This window comes from Lipotes vexillifer, unplaced genomic scaffold, assembly GCF_000442215.2.
Source record: "Lipotes vexillifer unplaced genomic scaffold, Lipotes_vexillifer_v1.1 scaffold70, whole genome shotgun sequence".
NCBI lineage: Eukaryota > Metazoa > Chordata > Mammalia > Artiodactyla > Lipotidae > Lipotes > Lipotes vexillifer.
Window position 1 is genome coordinate 3,230,134 of NW_006789896.1, and position 17,570 is coordinate 3,247,703.

General features: G+C 39.5%; 1 protein-coding gene across 1 annotated transcript in view; it reads right to left on the reverse strand.

Moving 5' to 3' along the window:
- Positions 1–17,570, reverse strand: part of PKD1L3 (polycystin 1 like 3, transient receptor potential channel interacting) — a 70,510-nt gene that overhangs the window by 51,376 nt on the left and 1,564 nt on the right. Inside the window, 4 exon segments of the mRNA XM_007463000.1 lie at positions 7,812–7,865; positions 7,867–8,061; positions 8,751–8,860; positions 14,727–14,843. Coding sequence (XP_007463062.1) covers positions 7,812–7,865; positions 7,867–8,061; positions 8,751–8,860; positions 14,727–14,843 — 476 coding nt within the window.

Sequence of the window (17,570 nt, forward strand, 5' to 3'; positions counted from 1 at the left end):
AAATAGCAGAAATGAAAATATGAGCGAGACACAGCTGCCATCCATCTGGACGTTTGCCGGTGGAGGTTGGTCTTACTTAACGCCGTTCCAGCTGTAGCCAGGAAGGTCAGTGAGGATGCCTTATTTGCTATCTTAGAGCAGAAAGTGTAACATAGGCTGAATCATGGTAGATCTCACCATTTACTTAGCCTTTCTTTAAGGTCGCTTAATAAAACTTTATAGTTGTCTCCAAAGAAGTTTTATACATCTTTGGTTACATGTACTCCTAGGTGCTTGGCTATTATATGTTTTTTCTTTATATCTAAAGTTCTAACTGAATGTTACTGATCTGAAAAAACACAATTAGCTTTAGTATAGTAATGCAGTATTCAGCAACATTGCTACCTTCTCTTAATATTTCTAGTCCTTTACCTGTAGACTCTTTTGGAGAGTCTACACTTCAGATTTCCCTTTGTTTAAGGAAAACAAAAGTCTTTGTTGAAACTACTGTAGCTCAGTTTCTCCCCAGTGGAACACAATGCCAGCCAGCAGAGACAATAGGGAACATCTAGTTTCCATTACCACTGAAAACAGATCCAGAGTAAACACGATTATTCTTCTTTTTTAAAAAAATTTATGTATTTTACTTATTTTTTTTTGGCTGTGTTGGGTCTTCATTACTTCACTCGGGCTTTGTCTAGTTGCAGCGAGCGGGGGTTACTCATCATTGTGGCACGCGGGCTTCTCATTGTGATGGCTTCTCTTGTTGCAGAGCATGTGCTCTAGGCACCTGGGCTTCAGTAGTTATGGCCCGCATGCTCAGTAGTTGTCGTGCATGGGCTTAGTTGCTCCACAGCATGTGGGATCTTCCCTGACCAGGGCTTGAACCTGTGTCCCCTGCATTGGCAGGCAGATTCTTAAGCACTGCGCCACCAGGGAAGTCCTAAACACGATTATTCTTTAGCAGGGAAATGTTAGCTTGCATGTAAGTAGAGCTTGTGTTAAAAAAAAAATAGGTAGGGCTTCCCTGGTGGTGCAGTGGTTAAGAATCGGCCTGCCAATGCAGGGGACATGGGTTCGGGAAGATTGCACATGCCATGAAGCAACTAAGCGTGTGTGCCACAACTACTGAGCCTGTGCTTTAGAGTGAAAACCACAACTACTGAAGCCTGTGCATCTAGAGCCCATGCCCCGCAACAAGATAAGCCACCACAATGAGAAGTCCATGCACCGCAACGAAGAGTAGCCCCACTTGCCACAACTAGAGAAAGCCTGTGCGCAGCAACGAAGATCCAATGCAGCCAATAAATAAATAAATTTATTTTAAAAAAGGCAGAAGCAGGATGATTTTCTTCAGTCAACATTGTCAAAATGGTTTTTTATTTTTTAGGTCTGTGGGGGAAAAGGGAAGACAGACAAAAGGAGAGTTGAGATAGTGAATAGGAGGAGCTGTCAGAAGGGTTTGCTGCTGCTGAAAAAGTGGGGCAGGTGAATAAAGCTTCCTTCTCATCTGAAGCACTAAATATAATATCATTAAATAATAAGAAGACATTAGAGCAGAAGCAAGAACTACAATCCTGCAGCCTGTGGAACAAAAACCACATTCACAGAAAGACAGACAAGACGAAAAGGCAGAGGGCTATGCACCAGATGAACAAGATAAAACCCCAGAGAAACAATTAAATGAAGTGGAGACAGGCAACCTTCCAGAAAAAGAATTCATAATAATGATAGTGAAGATGATCCAGGACCTCGGAAAAAGAATGGAGCCAAAGATCGAGAAAATGCAAGAAGTGTTTAACAAAGACCTTGAAGATTAAAGAACAAACAGAGATGAACAATACAATAACTGAAATGAAAACTACATTAGAAGGAATCAAAAGCAGAATAACTGAGGCACAAGAACAGATAAGTGACCTGGAAGACAGAATGGTGGAATTCACTGCTGCGGCACAGAAGAAAAAAGAATGAAAAGAAACGAAGACAGCCAAGGAGACCTCTGGGACATTAAAAGCACCAACATTCGCATTATAGGGGTCCAAGAAGGAGGAGAGAGAGAAAAAGGACCCGAGAAAATATTTGAAGAGATTATAGTCAAAAACTTCCCTAACATGGGAAAGGAAATAGCCACCCAAGTCCAGGAAGCGTAGAGAGTCCCATCCAGGATAAACCCCAAGAGAAACACGCCAAGTCACATAGTAATCAAACTGGCAAAAATTAAAGACAAAGAAAAATTATTGAAAGCAGCAAGGGAAAAACAACAAATAACATACAAGGGGACTCCTATAAGATTAACAGCTGATTTCTCAGCAGAAACTCTACAAGCCAGAAGCGAGTGGCATGACATACTTAAAGTCATGAAAGGGAAGAACTTACAACCAAGATTACTCTAGCCAGCAAGGATCTCATTCAGATTCGATAGAGAAATCAAAAGCTTTACAGACAAGAAAAAGCTAAGAGAATTCAGCACCACCAAACCAGCTCTACTACAAATGCTAAAGGAACTTCTCTACATGGGAAACACAAGAGAAGAAAAGGACCTACAAAACCAAACTCAAAACAGTTAAGAAAATGGTCACAGGAACATACATATCGATAATTACCTTAAACATCAATGGATTAAATGCTCCAACCAAAAGACACAGGCTTGCTGAATGGATACAAAAACAAGACCCATCTATATGCTGTCTACAAGAGACCCACTTCAGACCTAGGGACACATACAGATTGAAAGCGAAGGAGTGGAAAAAGATATTCCATGCAAATGGAAATCAGAAGAAAGCTGGAGTAGCAATACTAATATCAGATAAAACAGACTTTAAAATAAAGAATGTTACAAGAGACAAGGAAGGACACTGCATAATGATCAAGGGATCAATCCAAGAAGAAGATATAACAATTATAAATATATATGCACCCAACACAGGAACACCTCAATACATACATAAGGCAACTGCTAACAGCTACAAAAGAGGAAATCGACAGTAACACAATAATAGCGGGGGACTTTAACACCTCACTTACACCAATGGACAGATTATCCAAAATGAAAATAAAGAAGGAAACAGAAGCTTTAAATGAAACAATAGACCAGATAGATTTAATTGATATTTATAGGACATTCCATCCAAAAACAGCAGATTACTCTTTCTTCTCAAGTGCGCATGGAACATTCTCCAGGACAGATCACATCTCGGGTCACAAATCAAGCCTCAGTAAATTTAAGAAAACTGAAATCATATCAAGCATCTTTTCTGACCACAACGCTGTGAGATTAGAAATGAATTACAGGGAAAAAAACTTAAAAAACACAAACACATGGAGGCTAAACAATACGTTACTAAATAACCAAGAGATCACTGAAGAAATCAAAGAGGAAATAAAAAAATACCTGGAGACAAATGACAACCAAAACACAACGATCCAAAACCTATGGGATGCAGCAAAAGCAGTTCTAAGAGGGAAGTTTATAGCTATACAAGCCTACCTCAAGAAACAAGAAAAATCTCAAATAAACAATCAAACCTTACACCTAAAGGAACGAGAGAAAGAAGAACAAAACCCAAAGTTAGCAGAAGAAATCATAAACATCAGATCAGAAATAAATGAAATAGAAACAAAGAAAGCAATAGCAAAGATCAATAAAACTAAAAGCTGGTTCTTTGAGAAGATAAAAAAAATTGATAAACCATTAGCCAGACTCATCAAGAAAGAGGGAGAGGACTCAAATCAATAAAATTAGAAATGAAAAAGGAGAAGTTACAACAGACACCGCAGAAATACAAATCATCCTAAGAGACTACTACAAGCAACTCTATGCCAATAAAATGGACAACCTGAAAGAAATGGACTAATTCTTAGAAAGATATAAACTTCCAAGACTGAACCAGGAAGAAAGAAAATATGAACAGACCAATCACAAGTAATGAAATTGAAACTGTGATTAAAAATCTTCCAACAGGGCTTCCCTGGCGGCACAGTGGTTGAGAGTCCGCCTGCCGAAGCAGGGGACACAGGTTCGTGCCCTGGTCTGGGAAGATGCCACATGCCGGGGAGCAGCTAGGCCCATGAGCCATGGCCGCTGAACCTGCGCGTCCGGAGCCTGTGCTCCACAACGGGAGAGGCCACAACAGTGAGAGGCCCACATACCGCAAAAAAAAAAAAAGAAAAAAAATCTTGCAACAAACAAAAGTCCAGGACCAGATGGCTTCACAGGTGAATTCTATCAAATATTTAGAGAAGAGCTAACACTCATCCTTCTCAAACTCTTCCAAAAAGTTGCAAAGGAAGGAACACTCCCAAACTCATTCTATGACACCACCATCACCCTGATACCAAAACCAGACAAAGATACTACAAAAAAAGAAAATTACAGACCAATATCACTGATGAATATAGATGCAAAAATCCTCAACAAAATACTGCAAACAGAATCCAACAGCACATTAAAAGGATCATACACCATGGTCAAGTGGGATTTATCCCAAGGATGCAAGGATTCTTCAATATATGCAAATCAATCAGTGTGATAAACCATATTAACAAATTGAAGAATAAAAATCATATGATCATGTCAATAGATGCAGAAAAAGCTTTTGACAAAATTCAACACCCATTTATGATAAAAACTCTCCAGAAAGTGGGCAGAGAGGGAACCTACCTCAACATAATAAAGGCCATATATGAGAAACCCACAGCAAACATCATTCTCAATGGTGAAAAACAAAGCATTTCCCCTATGATCAGGAACAAGACAAGGATGTCCACTCTCACCACTGTTATTCAACGTAGTTTTGGAAGTCCTAGCCACGGCAATCAGAGAAGAAAAAGAAATAAAAGGAATCCAAATTGGAAAAGAAGAAGTAAAACTGTCACTGTTTGCAGATGACATGATACTATACATAGAGGATCCTAAAGATGCTACCAGAAAACTACTAGAGCTAATCAATGAATTTGGCAAAGTTGCAGGATACAAAATTAACGCACAGAAATCTCTTGCATTCCTATACACTAATGGTGAAATATCTGAAAGAGAAATTAAGGAAACACTCCCATTTACCATTGCAACAAAAAGAATAAAATACCTAGGAATAAACCTACCTAGGGAGACAAAAGACCTGTATGCAGAAAACTGTAAGACCCTGATGAAAGAAATTAAAGATTATAGGAACAGATGGAGAGATATACCATGTTCTTGGATTGGAATAATCAATATTGTGAAAATAACTATACTACCCAAAGCAATCTACAGATTCAATGTAATCCCTATCAAATTACCAATGGCATTTTTTACGGAACTAGAACAAAAAATCTTAAAATTTGTATGGAGACACAAAAGACCCCGAATAGCCAAAGCAGTCTTGAGGGAAAAAAACGGAGCTGGAGGAATCAGACTCCCTGACTTCAGACTATACTACAAAGGTACAGAAATCAAGACAATATGGTACTGGCACAAAAACAGAAACATAGATCAATGGAACAAGATAAAAAGACCAGAGATAAACCCATGTACCTATGGTCAACTAATCTATGACAAAGAAGGCAAGGATATACAATGGAGAAAAGACAGTGTCTTCAATAAGTGGTGCTGGGAAAACTGGAGAGCTACATGTAAAAGAATGAAATTAGAACCCTCCCTAACACCATCCACAAAAGTAAACTCAAAATGGATTTGAGACCTAAATGTAAGATCGGACACTATAAAACTCTTAGAGGAAAACAAGAAGAACACTATTTGACATAAATCACAGCAAGATCTTTTTTGATCCACCTCCTAGAATAATGGAAATAAAAACAAAAATAAACAAATGGGACCTAAAGAAATTTCAAAGCTTTTGCACAGCAAAGGAAACCACAAACAAGACGAAAAGACAACCCTCAGATGGGGGAAAATATTTTCAAATGAATCAATGGACAAAGGATTAATCTCCAAAATATATAAACAGCTCATGCAGCTCAATATTAAAAAAACAAACAACTCATTCCAAAAATGGGCAGAAGACCTAAATAGACATTTCTCCAAAGAAGACATACAGATGGCCAAGAAGCACATGAAAAGCTGCTCAACATCACTAATTATTAGAGAAATGCAAATCAAAACTACAATGAGGTGTCACCTCACACCAGTTAGAATGGGCATCATTAGAAAATCTACAAACAACAAATGCTGGAGAGGGTGTGGAGAAAAGGGAAACCACTTGCACTGTTGGCGGGAATGTAAATTGATACAGCCACTATGGAGAACAGTATGGCGGTTCTTAAAAAACTAAAATTGGAATTACCATATGATCCAGCAATCCCATTACTAGGCATATACCCAGAGAAAACGATAATTTTAAAAGACACATGCACCCCAATGTTCATTGCAGCACTATTTACAATAGACAGGTCATGGAAGCAACCTAAATGTCCATCGACAGACGAATGGATAAAAAAGATGTGGTACATACATACAATGGAATATTATTCAGCCATAAAAAGGAACGAAATTGGGTCATTTGTAGAGACATGGATGGATCTAGAGACTGTCATACAGAGTGAACTAAGTCAGAAAGAGAATTGGGTCATTTGTAGAGACACGGATGGATCTAGAGACTGTCATACAGAGTGAACAAAGTCAGAAAGGGAAAAACAAATATCGTATATTAATGCATATATGTGGAACCTAGAAAAATGGTACAGATGAACCGATTTGCAGGGCAGAAACTGAGACACAGATGTAGAGAACGTATGGACACCAAGGGGGGAAAACGCGGGGGGCTGGTGGTGGTGGTGTGATGAATTGGGCAATTGGGATTGACATGTATACACTGATGTGTATAAAATTGATCACTAATAAGGACCTGGTGTATAAAAAAATAATTTAAATTTAAAAAAAGACATTAAATCCTGAAATGGGTATAAAACCCATTGTGGAATATTTTCATGGACTTGTTTAGTTTTTGCTTTTAATTGGGATACAGGCTTGTTTGTTAGGGGAGGAACAGTTTTCCCTTCTTCCCTTCCAGGTCCTTTGGCTGGTCTAATAATTTTTAAGTTGACATAAGACAGATTAACAAGAGAAAAACAAATTTAATTATGTATGTATGGGAGTCCCAAAGATGGGAGACTCAAAGACAGGCTATTGAGGTTTAGCTGCCATCCTGAGCTAAGGAGAAGGGGGTAGGGGTCTGGGACATCAAAGGGGAGGAAGACATTTCACAAAAGATGAGAAGAGGAAAGGTGTGGTAAACAAATGCTTGCCACACCATGCGGAGATGTGTTTCTAATGTAAGAAAAGTTATCTTTGGTAATAGCTCTGTTCCTGGCACAGGCTCCCTATCTAATTTCTTTTCGGCAATTAAGAGGGAGATAAAAAGCTCTTCTTGGCTTCCCTGGTGGCACAGTGGTTGAGAGTCTGCCTGCCGATGCAGGGGACAGGGGTCCGTGCCCCGGTCCGGGAAGATCCCACATGCCGCAGAGCGGCTGGGCCCGTGAGCCATGGCCGCTGAGCCTGCGTGTCTGGAGCCTGTGTTCCACAACGGGAGAGGCCACAACAGTGAGAGGCCTGCGTAACGGGGAAAAAAAAAAAAAAGCTCTTCTTGAGTTTGTTGGGCCTTCACCATCTTCGGCTTGAAATAATCCTCATGCCACAGTGGCACATTCTGGGGCAGCCTGCCCTGAACCCCATCATCTGTCAGGCATTCTTAGGTTCCACTCAGAGGTAAAGGGTGAACCCAGCTCCTTTCCAGTATCATTTTCTTGAAACATCACCATATTAGAAGGAAAGAGTAAAAGTGTTTTTTCAGGGTCACAAGGGTACCCAAGTTGTGACTTCAATTTTCTGTATTTACCTGATCAGATGTGTTCTGAAATGTTGCTTGTGGATGAGTGGTGAAGACACTTGGAATGTGAGTCCTCTTTGGGGCTTGAAGTTATTTCTACTGGAGCTTTTCCAGCATGTGTTACAGATGCAGGCCTGGTGAGCTCTGGTGGCACAGGGAGAGGCTGGCTGGTAGGTACAGGCATGACTGATACTCCCTGCTGTGTGACTCCAGGTGGTATTGAAGGAAATGGGCTGATGGAATGGCGCGGGGTCTTGGACTAAAAGATTAAAATATGCAAAGGAAAAGGCTGAATATGATTATACCAAATGATGAATAATTAAGGCAGTATTTCTAAAATTGTTCTAGAACCCCCATGCCCTGTGAGGTAGTAATAGGCATTTCTCTCAAAAAAATCCTGTGCACTAAGTTTTGAGAATGTGGCATACCACAGTACCCTCTTTAAAATTCAAAGTTTATATTATTGTGCTTACTGTCAACCATTCAATAAATTATAATTAAACATCTACTATGTGAAGCAATGTTCTGGGGAACTGAGGATACAGCAATGAACAAAATAAGCCAAGTTCTTGCCCTCATGGAGCCTCCATTTTTGTGGTGGTGACAGATACACAAATTATATTGTGTACTGAATAAAGTAAAGTAAAAAACATTTAAAAAACAAAGGTAAGCAGATGAAGAGAAAGGGTGCTCAGCTATCAGGAGAGGGCATTTTTGCTGACAGTTGGATGTAGGGAGAGAGAGCGCTCTGCCAATACCTTGGAGATGGACATTTGAGGGGTGCAAAGGCCCTGAGGCCACGGCCTGATGGCTTTGAGGAACAAGGAGGCTAGATTAGCAAAAGGGGGAATTGGGGGAGACCAGGAAGATCCTGGGGTGGGGTGGGAGGAAGGGATGGGGGTGGAGAGAGCATGTCACGTCAGGCAATCAAGAAGAGTATGATTTTACTCTGCATGAGATGGGAAGATACTTGGGGGCTTTGAGGAGCAGCAGGATGATCTGATTGTGCTGGACGCCCTCGGACTGCTGGGTTGAGAAGGGACAGGAAGGGGCCAGGCCTGGAAGCAGGGAGATCAGGAGGAGGCACATGCACAGCGTAGATGGGAGATGACGGTCGCTCGGAGACGGTGCGCAGTGGTTAGGCTTCAGCACGTGAAAGGCTCTGAGAAGTCCTAAGGTCAAAAACCTTTGTTTTCCTTCCTTCTGGCAACATTTTAAGAATGTTGGTTGTTGTCTTACAGAATATCACTTGGGAAATGCTGCTTTAAGGGGTATTTATTTCACCCCTATTCTCTTTTATGTTGCTAGAAAACTTACATTTTGCAGTTAATGTTGGATCAAATAAATATGCATCTATATTTACACATCCACTAAAAGGTTTCTATGCAGGACACAGAGGCAAGAAGGCTGAGAAATTTCTTGAAGGTGTTGTTTTTTTTTTTTTGGCCATGCTGAGTTGTTTGCAGGATTTTAATTCCCTGACCAGGGATTGAACCCGTGCCCCCTACAGTGGAAGCATGGAGCCCTAACCACTGGTGTGCCAGGGAATTCTCTTGAAGGTGAAATTTATAGATTATGCAGAGGTCCTACCCTTATTTTCCTTTCACTCAGATTTCTTTCTTTTTCCCTGTTTAAAAGAATTATTTTTATTTATTTATTTATTTATTTATTTATTTATTTTGTGCGGGCCTCTCACTGTTGTGGCCTCTCCCATTGCGGAGCACAGGCTCCGGGCCCAGCCACTCCGCGGCACGTGGGATCCTCCCGGACCAGGGCACGAACCCGCGTCCCCTGCATCGGCCGGTGGACTCTCAACCACTGCGCCACCAGGGAACCAGGGAATGGCCGAGAGCTGACCCACGTATATGTGGTCAGCAGGTTAATGTCGGGTGGCATCGGGGAATAAATGGTCGAGGGTTGCATCGGCAGGTGGACTCTCAACCACTGCGCCACCAGGGAAGCCCCTAAAAGAATTATTAAATTTTATTGCATTGCATATATTTTGGTAAGATGTCACAAGTCCTTTTTTGGGATGAAGCAGGGAATAAACCAACAACCAACCAACAAATGCTAATTATATCAACATGAAAGCCAAACAGAGGCTTTCAAATTTTCTTTAATAAAGCATCCACCAAACCTGATTCTTTCCTGCACTTAAGTACTTTCCTTTTCTTCTTCAAAAATTATATCCAGAGCCCTCTACGAGACAGAGTAGAGTTCTGCCAGGACCCACCAAGCATGACAAAAAGAATAATATTCCAAGATGTGCACTGTGAAGGTCAGTACTTACCAGACCAGCATGAGCAGGTTGGTGGCATGTGGTTGAAAGATGAGCAGCTACTATAGGAAAAAGAAAGTCAATGAAGCTCAAGGAAAAGTTTTAGGATAGAAATATTTCTATTTTACTTGAGGATTACTCACGGCTAAAAACAACACAAATTGTTTTATATAGGAAACCACAGTGATCATTTCCCACTGTTGACACATCTGTAGACAAACCAGAAGACTGACTAACAGGATGGAGGACTGAAAACAGAAACTGGATTCTAAAAGTCAAAAATCTGGGGTCCAGAGCTGGTTTGCCTTTCACTGTAACTATGAAGCCTTGAGCAAATGACTTAACCTCTTAGTTTTCTCATCTTGAGAACTGGTGTAATAATATCCAACGATGTGAAAATTAAAGCAATGTATGTAGAGCTGAGTAAAACCTCACCTCAAATTAGGGTCATTAGGTTGACAGCTTGCTGAGAACAGCAAACTAACCCAGAACTTCAACTGTCTATCTGAGAAGGGGTTATGACCACTAAATAAGCCAACAGGCTGCTGAATTTAGGGTGATACAATTTCTTAGTCTTAAACAAATGCGTTTTGACAGATCTTGCCTTAAAAGATAAGGAAAAAAACAAAGAATAAAATGGAGCCTATGAATAGCACTTTAGAACCTGGGAATTGACTCCAAAGGACACAGAGGAAAGTGTAGCTCTGAAAATCATCAACAGAAAAATCCAGAAGATTATTTCAGAAAGCTGTTTAACATCCTTAATTGAAACAAAGTCTTTTTTTTTGGCTGTACCGAGAAATAGAGAATCTTAAAGATAAACCAACTGAAGCTAATATGCATAAGAATGAGACAGATTAAAAGGGAAATAAATGATATTAGAGGATTTCAAGAAAACCAAAAATGCTACAGAAAAATTAAGATCCATGTTGGACGTAATACAGGACAGAACTGAGGTGGAAAAGTCAAATCAGTGGTACGTAGGATAAATGTCAGGAGTTCTTTCAGAATGTACCAGAAAGAGTGATAGATAGGAAACCATTGCTTCACTTAAAAGAATGACAGGAAAGATATGGAGGACAGAAGCCAGCAGGATAGCACATAGATAACTGGTATTTCTCAGGGACAAAACCAGAGCAAATGAAATAGAAGGGATAAATGCGTAGAATAGAATAAAACTTTCATAAGCAAAATCAGTGAAAAGTAACCTAGATGCATGCTAAAAAAAAGTTTCTGTAGCACAAGGTTTAAAAAATTCTACAAGCAATCTGATATGGAAAAAAAAAGGCTACCAGAAAAAAAAAGGGGGGGTGGCTAGCCTTAATCTTTTCCACTATGGCAATAAGTGCCAGAAGACAAAGATGTCTACAGAGTTTTGAGGGGGAAGACTGTGAGGAAAGAATTGCATCACTTTCATTGTAGAGTGTTGGTTATTCTCTACTATGTCCTCCCTTCCTTCCATGAGAACATGGCAGCCCAGCTAAGGACTACATTTCCCAGCCCTCCTTGCTTGCAGTGGTGTGGACATGTGATCAGGTCCTGGCCAATGGGATATGAGAAGTAAAAGATGCAATTTCCAGGCTGTGCCCTTAAAAAAAAAAAAGGATCAGCCCCCACCCCACCCCTCTCTCCTTCCCACTTGCTGGAATGTGAACATAGAGTACAGGGTGATAAAACAGCTTTTATAGACCTGAGATGGATGCTACAAGTTGATGTTGGCAGAACAAGGAAGAGCTTGGGTCCTGTAAACCACTGATCCTTTCAGCCTTAGACCTCTTACTCAGACTGTTATGTAAAAGAGAAATGAACTTCTGTTTTGTTTAAGCTACCATTTTGTCCTTTGTTACAGCAACTGATCCTACCTTTTAACTGTACACCCTGCTAATATATGCCTCACTGGTGTTAAAGTAACCATATCAGGCCCAAGATGGAGTCACTCATGTTAAGCCCCGCATCAGCAAACGGCTCTTCCAGGAAAGGAAGGCCAAAGTCAACCAGTCAGTGCCTGCCTGCCCAGTACAAGTTACGTAACCCAGCTCCATCACTTCCTTTTGCTCCTTAGAAGTAACCTTGCTTTAACCACTTAGTAAATGCCCAGTATAACCTCCTTGCTCCTGCTCATCTCTGTCTATAAAAATCTCTCCCCTTGTACAGCTCTTAAGAGATCCTTTCTGTCTGCTAGAGTGGATGTTGCCCAACTCATGAGTCACTGAATAAAAGCTTGCTAGATCAGTAAATTGTCAGGGGAAAGTTTTCCTTTAACATTAGGAAGAGACAAGAAAGACCCCTTTTGATTATTCACAAGCTCCCAAAAGATTTCCACCAATAGATCTTTCTTGAAAAAACAATAGGAATAGAGATGAAATGAAATTAAGAACTCGGAAGTGGGAAGTTATGGTACAAAGTGGTTGGTGCTAAATACGAAACCAGTTAAAACAAACTCTAAATTATTGTTGGAAATCTGGCTTTGATAAAAGCATGAAAAAAGTATTCTTAAGTTGTATAGTATAAAAATAATTATTTACTATAACAATAACCTGAATAAATCCCACAGAATATACTAACAAGGTCTAGTGAGTGAGGGTGGGGAGGTGAAAAAACTAACCTGTGCTATAATTCTATTACCAGATGAGGGGATTTCAAGAGAGACCGTTTCATTCCTGAGCCCGACAACTAGAAAAACATTAAGTATAAGAATGTGTTTAAAAAAAACACAAAACTTCTTGAAGGTAAATAATTAACACAAGACTACTGAAGAACAAAATTTCAATGAAAGACAAAAGCAAGGAAGCATTAGAACCAGAAAGCACAGAACAAGGCAAGGAATGACATGTTATTAAAATAAAGTTGAATATGATAAACTCTACTATAAAAATATTCTCAGAGTGAGTGAATTAGATGCATTTACATGAAATTTAGTAGGCACACGCCTAAAGCAAAGTGACATAAAATTTTTTAAAGGACCACACATACATAAATATAAGGTGATCTCCTTTCTCAATGAGATTTTTTTCAAGTTATTTTTGAGCAAATTTGACTATATAAACTTGAAGGATGTATGTGAAACAAATGTCTACTTATTTAATTCAGTAATTTAGTTTTACAAAGGCATAATTAAAATCACGTTATACAAAGTAGTATACTAATTTAGAAGCTTTGCTCTTCTGAAACTCAATTTCATGACATAGCTTTATTCAAACTTTTCAAATCCATCTTCAATATCACTGCTTTCATTATAACCAGAAGAAATTTCAGAATTATTTAGGTTTTCCAAAATATCTCATCTTTACTTCCGTCTAATTCTATCACTATCTTTTTTCCCAACTCACAAGTACTCATTTACAAAGCATTCAGAAAAGCTGATTTTTACATTTTTTCTTTAGATATATATTCTCTCTAGATGAGAGAATGTCTCTGCAACAGTAACACTTTCTCAATTGCTTTTTTAAAGGATACTTAAGGGGTTTGTTGACAAGGACACCCAACCCTTGAAGTTGTGTGCTGCCACCCGTAAGAATATCACTAGACCCACTTTATTTTTATTATTTTATTTTATTTTTTTAAAGGGTTTTAAAAAATTTTATTTATTTTATTTATTTTTGGCTGCGTTGGGTCATCATTGCTGTGTGCGGGCTTTTCTCTAGTTTCGGCGAGCAGGGGCTACTCTTCGTTGCAGTGCGCGGGCTTCTCATTGCCGTGGCTTCTCCTGTTGCGGAGCACGGGCTCTAGATGTGTGGGCTCAGTAGTTGTGGCACGTGGGGTCAGTAGTTGTGTTTCGCGGGCTGTAGAGCACAGGCTCAGTAGTTATGGCACGTGGGCTTAGTTGCTCCACAGCATGTGGGATCTTCCTGGACCAGGGCTTGAACCTGTGTCCCCTGCACTGGCAGGTGGATTCTCAACCACTGCGCCACCAGGGAAACCCTAGATCCACTTTAAATTTGTCTCTTTTTTCACCCATTCTGTCAGGTGATCTCTATAATTAGCCAACACTGATATTGATTGAGGTCATTTCATACTCATGCATTTTCCCCAAATAGTATTTGTTTTTCAAAAATTTTTTTTAAAAAAGGGAGACTACCACAATATGAAAGACTTTGCAAGGGCTTTAACACGACTCTTTTTTGATGGAAACTTTTGTGGGAAAAAAACTTGTCTTAGGGCTTCCCTGGTGGCACAGTGGTTAAGAATCACCTGCCACTTCAGGGGACACGGGTCCGAGCCAAGGTCCAGGAAGATCCCACATGCTGTGGAGCAACTAAGCCCAGGTGCCACAACTACTGAGCCTGCACTCTAGAGGCTGCGAGCCACAACTACTGAGCCCACGTGCCACAACTACTGAAGTCCACGCACCTAGAGCCCATGCTCTGCAATAAGGGAAGCCACCGCAATGAGAAGCCCATACACCACAACAAAGAGCAGCCCCCGCTTGTCACCACTAGAGAAAGCCTGCGCACAGCAATGATGACCCAACGCAGCCAAAAATAAAAACAAATAAATTTTTTAAAAATGAAAGCAAACACTGCAATTTTAAGATCAGACAAAATAGAATGTAAAGAATATTTACTGAGTACCCGTGATGACACATTTCAGCATTAATTAAGTCTTGTGCATCCCTTAAGGGTGGAATTGATTTCACTACACATTACCTGAGGTCATTTTGTTTCTCGGTATTGTGACTTCTCTTTTTGTCCTCTTGGGTTTCCTATGTGAATGAGAATTATTCCCATTTCTTTCATAACTGGCATCTTGGTCTGAAAAGGCATCTATTTGGAGGCCAATGCAAAAGTTAACTTATAGGATAAAATGCTAGGTGGAAGTCTATAAAATAATCACTACACGCACATATGTGATAATTAAAACACATATGTTAAAGAAAACAAATTAAAGATAACTATCCAGTTGTTTTTAAAAAGAACAACAACGTAGGAATTCTGAAGTAGGTCTTTTGCTCTGGAGCACAGTCACAACATCTCAAAATTAGGTCCACCAATTGGGTCAACAGTGAGAAGACAGAGAATTAAGTTTACTTTAGGAAATTACATTCTAAGCATAAGATTCTCCTTTGTATTCGATAATTCTTATTGGTAGAGATTAAAGAGTTCAGAAGGTGGGCAACAGCATTCTTGAATGTGCCTCTCTGTGTATATTTGCTGTTTCTTATCACGCTGCTGAACGTGGCTGGAGAAATCATACAACCCCGTTGACTACATCTCACCTTAAATTCAGGATCATGAACCACGAGGGGCCTGCCTTCACCCTGCCTGGTAATCGAAGTATTTCCCTAGTCTATTCTCACTTCCACTCTCCTGGGTGGCCCTTTCCCACTTCCTCCTCATTCTCTCCCCTCAATCTTGCCATGTCTTTATTGTAAAACCTGAGTTGTTTATCCTGTAAAGCTTCCCAATTCTGGATTTTGATGACTGCATTCCCATGGTGCTATCTCACATGCTCTCAGTTCTGACTTTTTATAAACTGGTTGGCTCTAGAGGCTTAATCAGATTCAACTTCTACTTTCTGTAAGAATACTTAGTAGGCGGTGTCAAGTGCTTCCACCAGGAGTCACATAATGTCTGTCTGATAACTAATAACTATCTTTAATAGTCTAGCAGCCATTGGTGATTATCCCCTAGATCCATTTTTTCATTAGGGATTGTGGGAACTTGTGTTTCATATTTTATTACAAACTATTGAATTTATAAATATCAAAACATCACGCATGTACTACTTAAACAAGAGCTATAACACACTAACAGCAAAACCAAAGTCAAAGCTAAATTATTCAGAACTAGTAGCAAGTATGTAATTTAAGCTAATGATATGCTGATGCTTCTCCTAAAGCACAGAGTGTTTCAAAGGATGTGCAACACTGTGACCTTAGCCAGAATGGCAGATAGGTCTAAAAATATTTTTCAGATGTCCCTAGGATAGATCTCCATTTATCAATGGCTGTCATATCATCCTATGATCGTTAGTTTGAAGTAATGAGTTTATAATATTACTTTACTTTACCAACGGCATGGAAGTATTTCAAAGTTTTCACAGCCAGTACGGCTGTCTTGGCACTTACGAGAGGAATATTAACCCTATTACAACACCACTTTTAACACAAACTGTTACTTTTTATCCCAACTTGTTTACTGTTCCAATTTCTTAATGCTCTTCTTACATGTGAGCTTTAAGTGTTTTTAAAGTAAATGAAGAAAAATGAGTTCAACTATTCAAATGTTGAAAAAGTCAATAAGTATCTGAAATAATATTGTACAATAATATGAAGCATCAGACTTCTTTTCTGAATGTTCAGTATTTGAACATTTACGAATACTTCTCCTACCGGCACGCTATTTGGGAAGAGGCATCTCTTAAATTCATAATAAGATGTATAAACACTCTGACAATAATGGTTAATACCAATATTAGATCTCCAAAAGTGTTTTCACCTTTGACATGAATGTGAAGCTATCTAGAAGCAGAAGGTAAACTTTGAACCAAAAATTGAAACTGCACAATAACATTAACAGCAATAATTGCTATAGTAGGCCGCGAACTGTTCTAATACCTTATTTGTATTGTCTTACTTAATCCTCGTAACAATCCTTGGAAGGACGCTGGGCTGCATGGAGGTTAAGCTGCTTGCCCAGGGTCGCAGAAACAAGATGGGAACCCAGGAAGCCCGACTCCACAGCTCCAGCTCTTCACCGCAGTGACCTACTTCCTCTCATTATCGGAACATAGACTCAGAATTTACAGAACTGGCTTGGATAAACTGAACAGAATTCTTTTTGTCCAAGATTTTCTTCTGCACAAACATTCTATGTTCTATAGCAGAAATCTCTTGCCAGTACATGAAAAATAATACCGGAAAATGCATCTTCACTCCAAAACCAAGAGTAACTGACAAAGTCTAAAAGCTCAACTCTTGGAGAGTGAAAAATGGATGGATAATCAACACTATTTAGACTACATTAGGAGTTGTTTCTCCAATCCTGGAGATGGGTCTAGCGAAATAAACTCCTGTGATGATGAGAAAAGCACATAGCTCTAAGACGGCTGTCAGTTCTAGGGATGCAGTTTGTAAGAACGAAACACTTGGGCACTTGACTTGGGCAGAGATTAGGCTCACAGCCTTGGCCTCATTAACAATAGCATGCTTACAGCAGAAACTAACACAACTTTGTAAAGCCACTATACTCCGATACAAATTAATTTTTCGAAACAACATGCATGTTATCATGGCAAAAGGAACAAAGATATCACAAAGAGCTTTGAAAGGGTGACGGAGAGGTCTGAAGCTAGAAATATATTACTTTGAAATACTGGGTCCTTTCAAGAGCCAGTATTTGAGGAAGGTGATCTTTTTTTTTCTTGTAATAGAGAAATATTGCAATGTATTCTGTTTTATGAAGCATCCAGAGCTGCTGTATATTTTAATAAGAATGTGTTTGTGATTTTTTTTAAAAAAGTGCAACAAAATTTTTACCTAACAGTCTGAG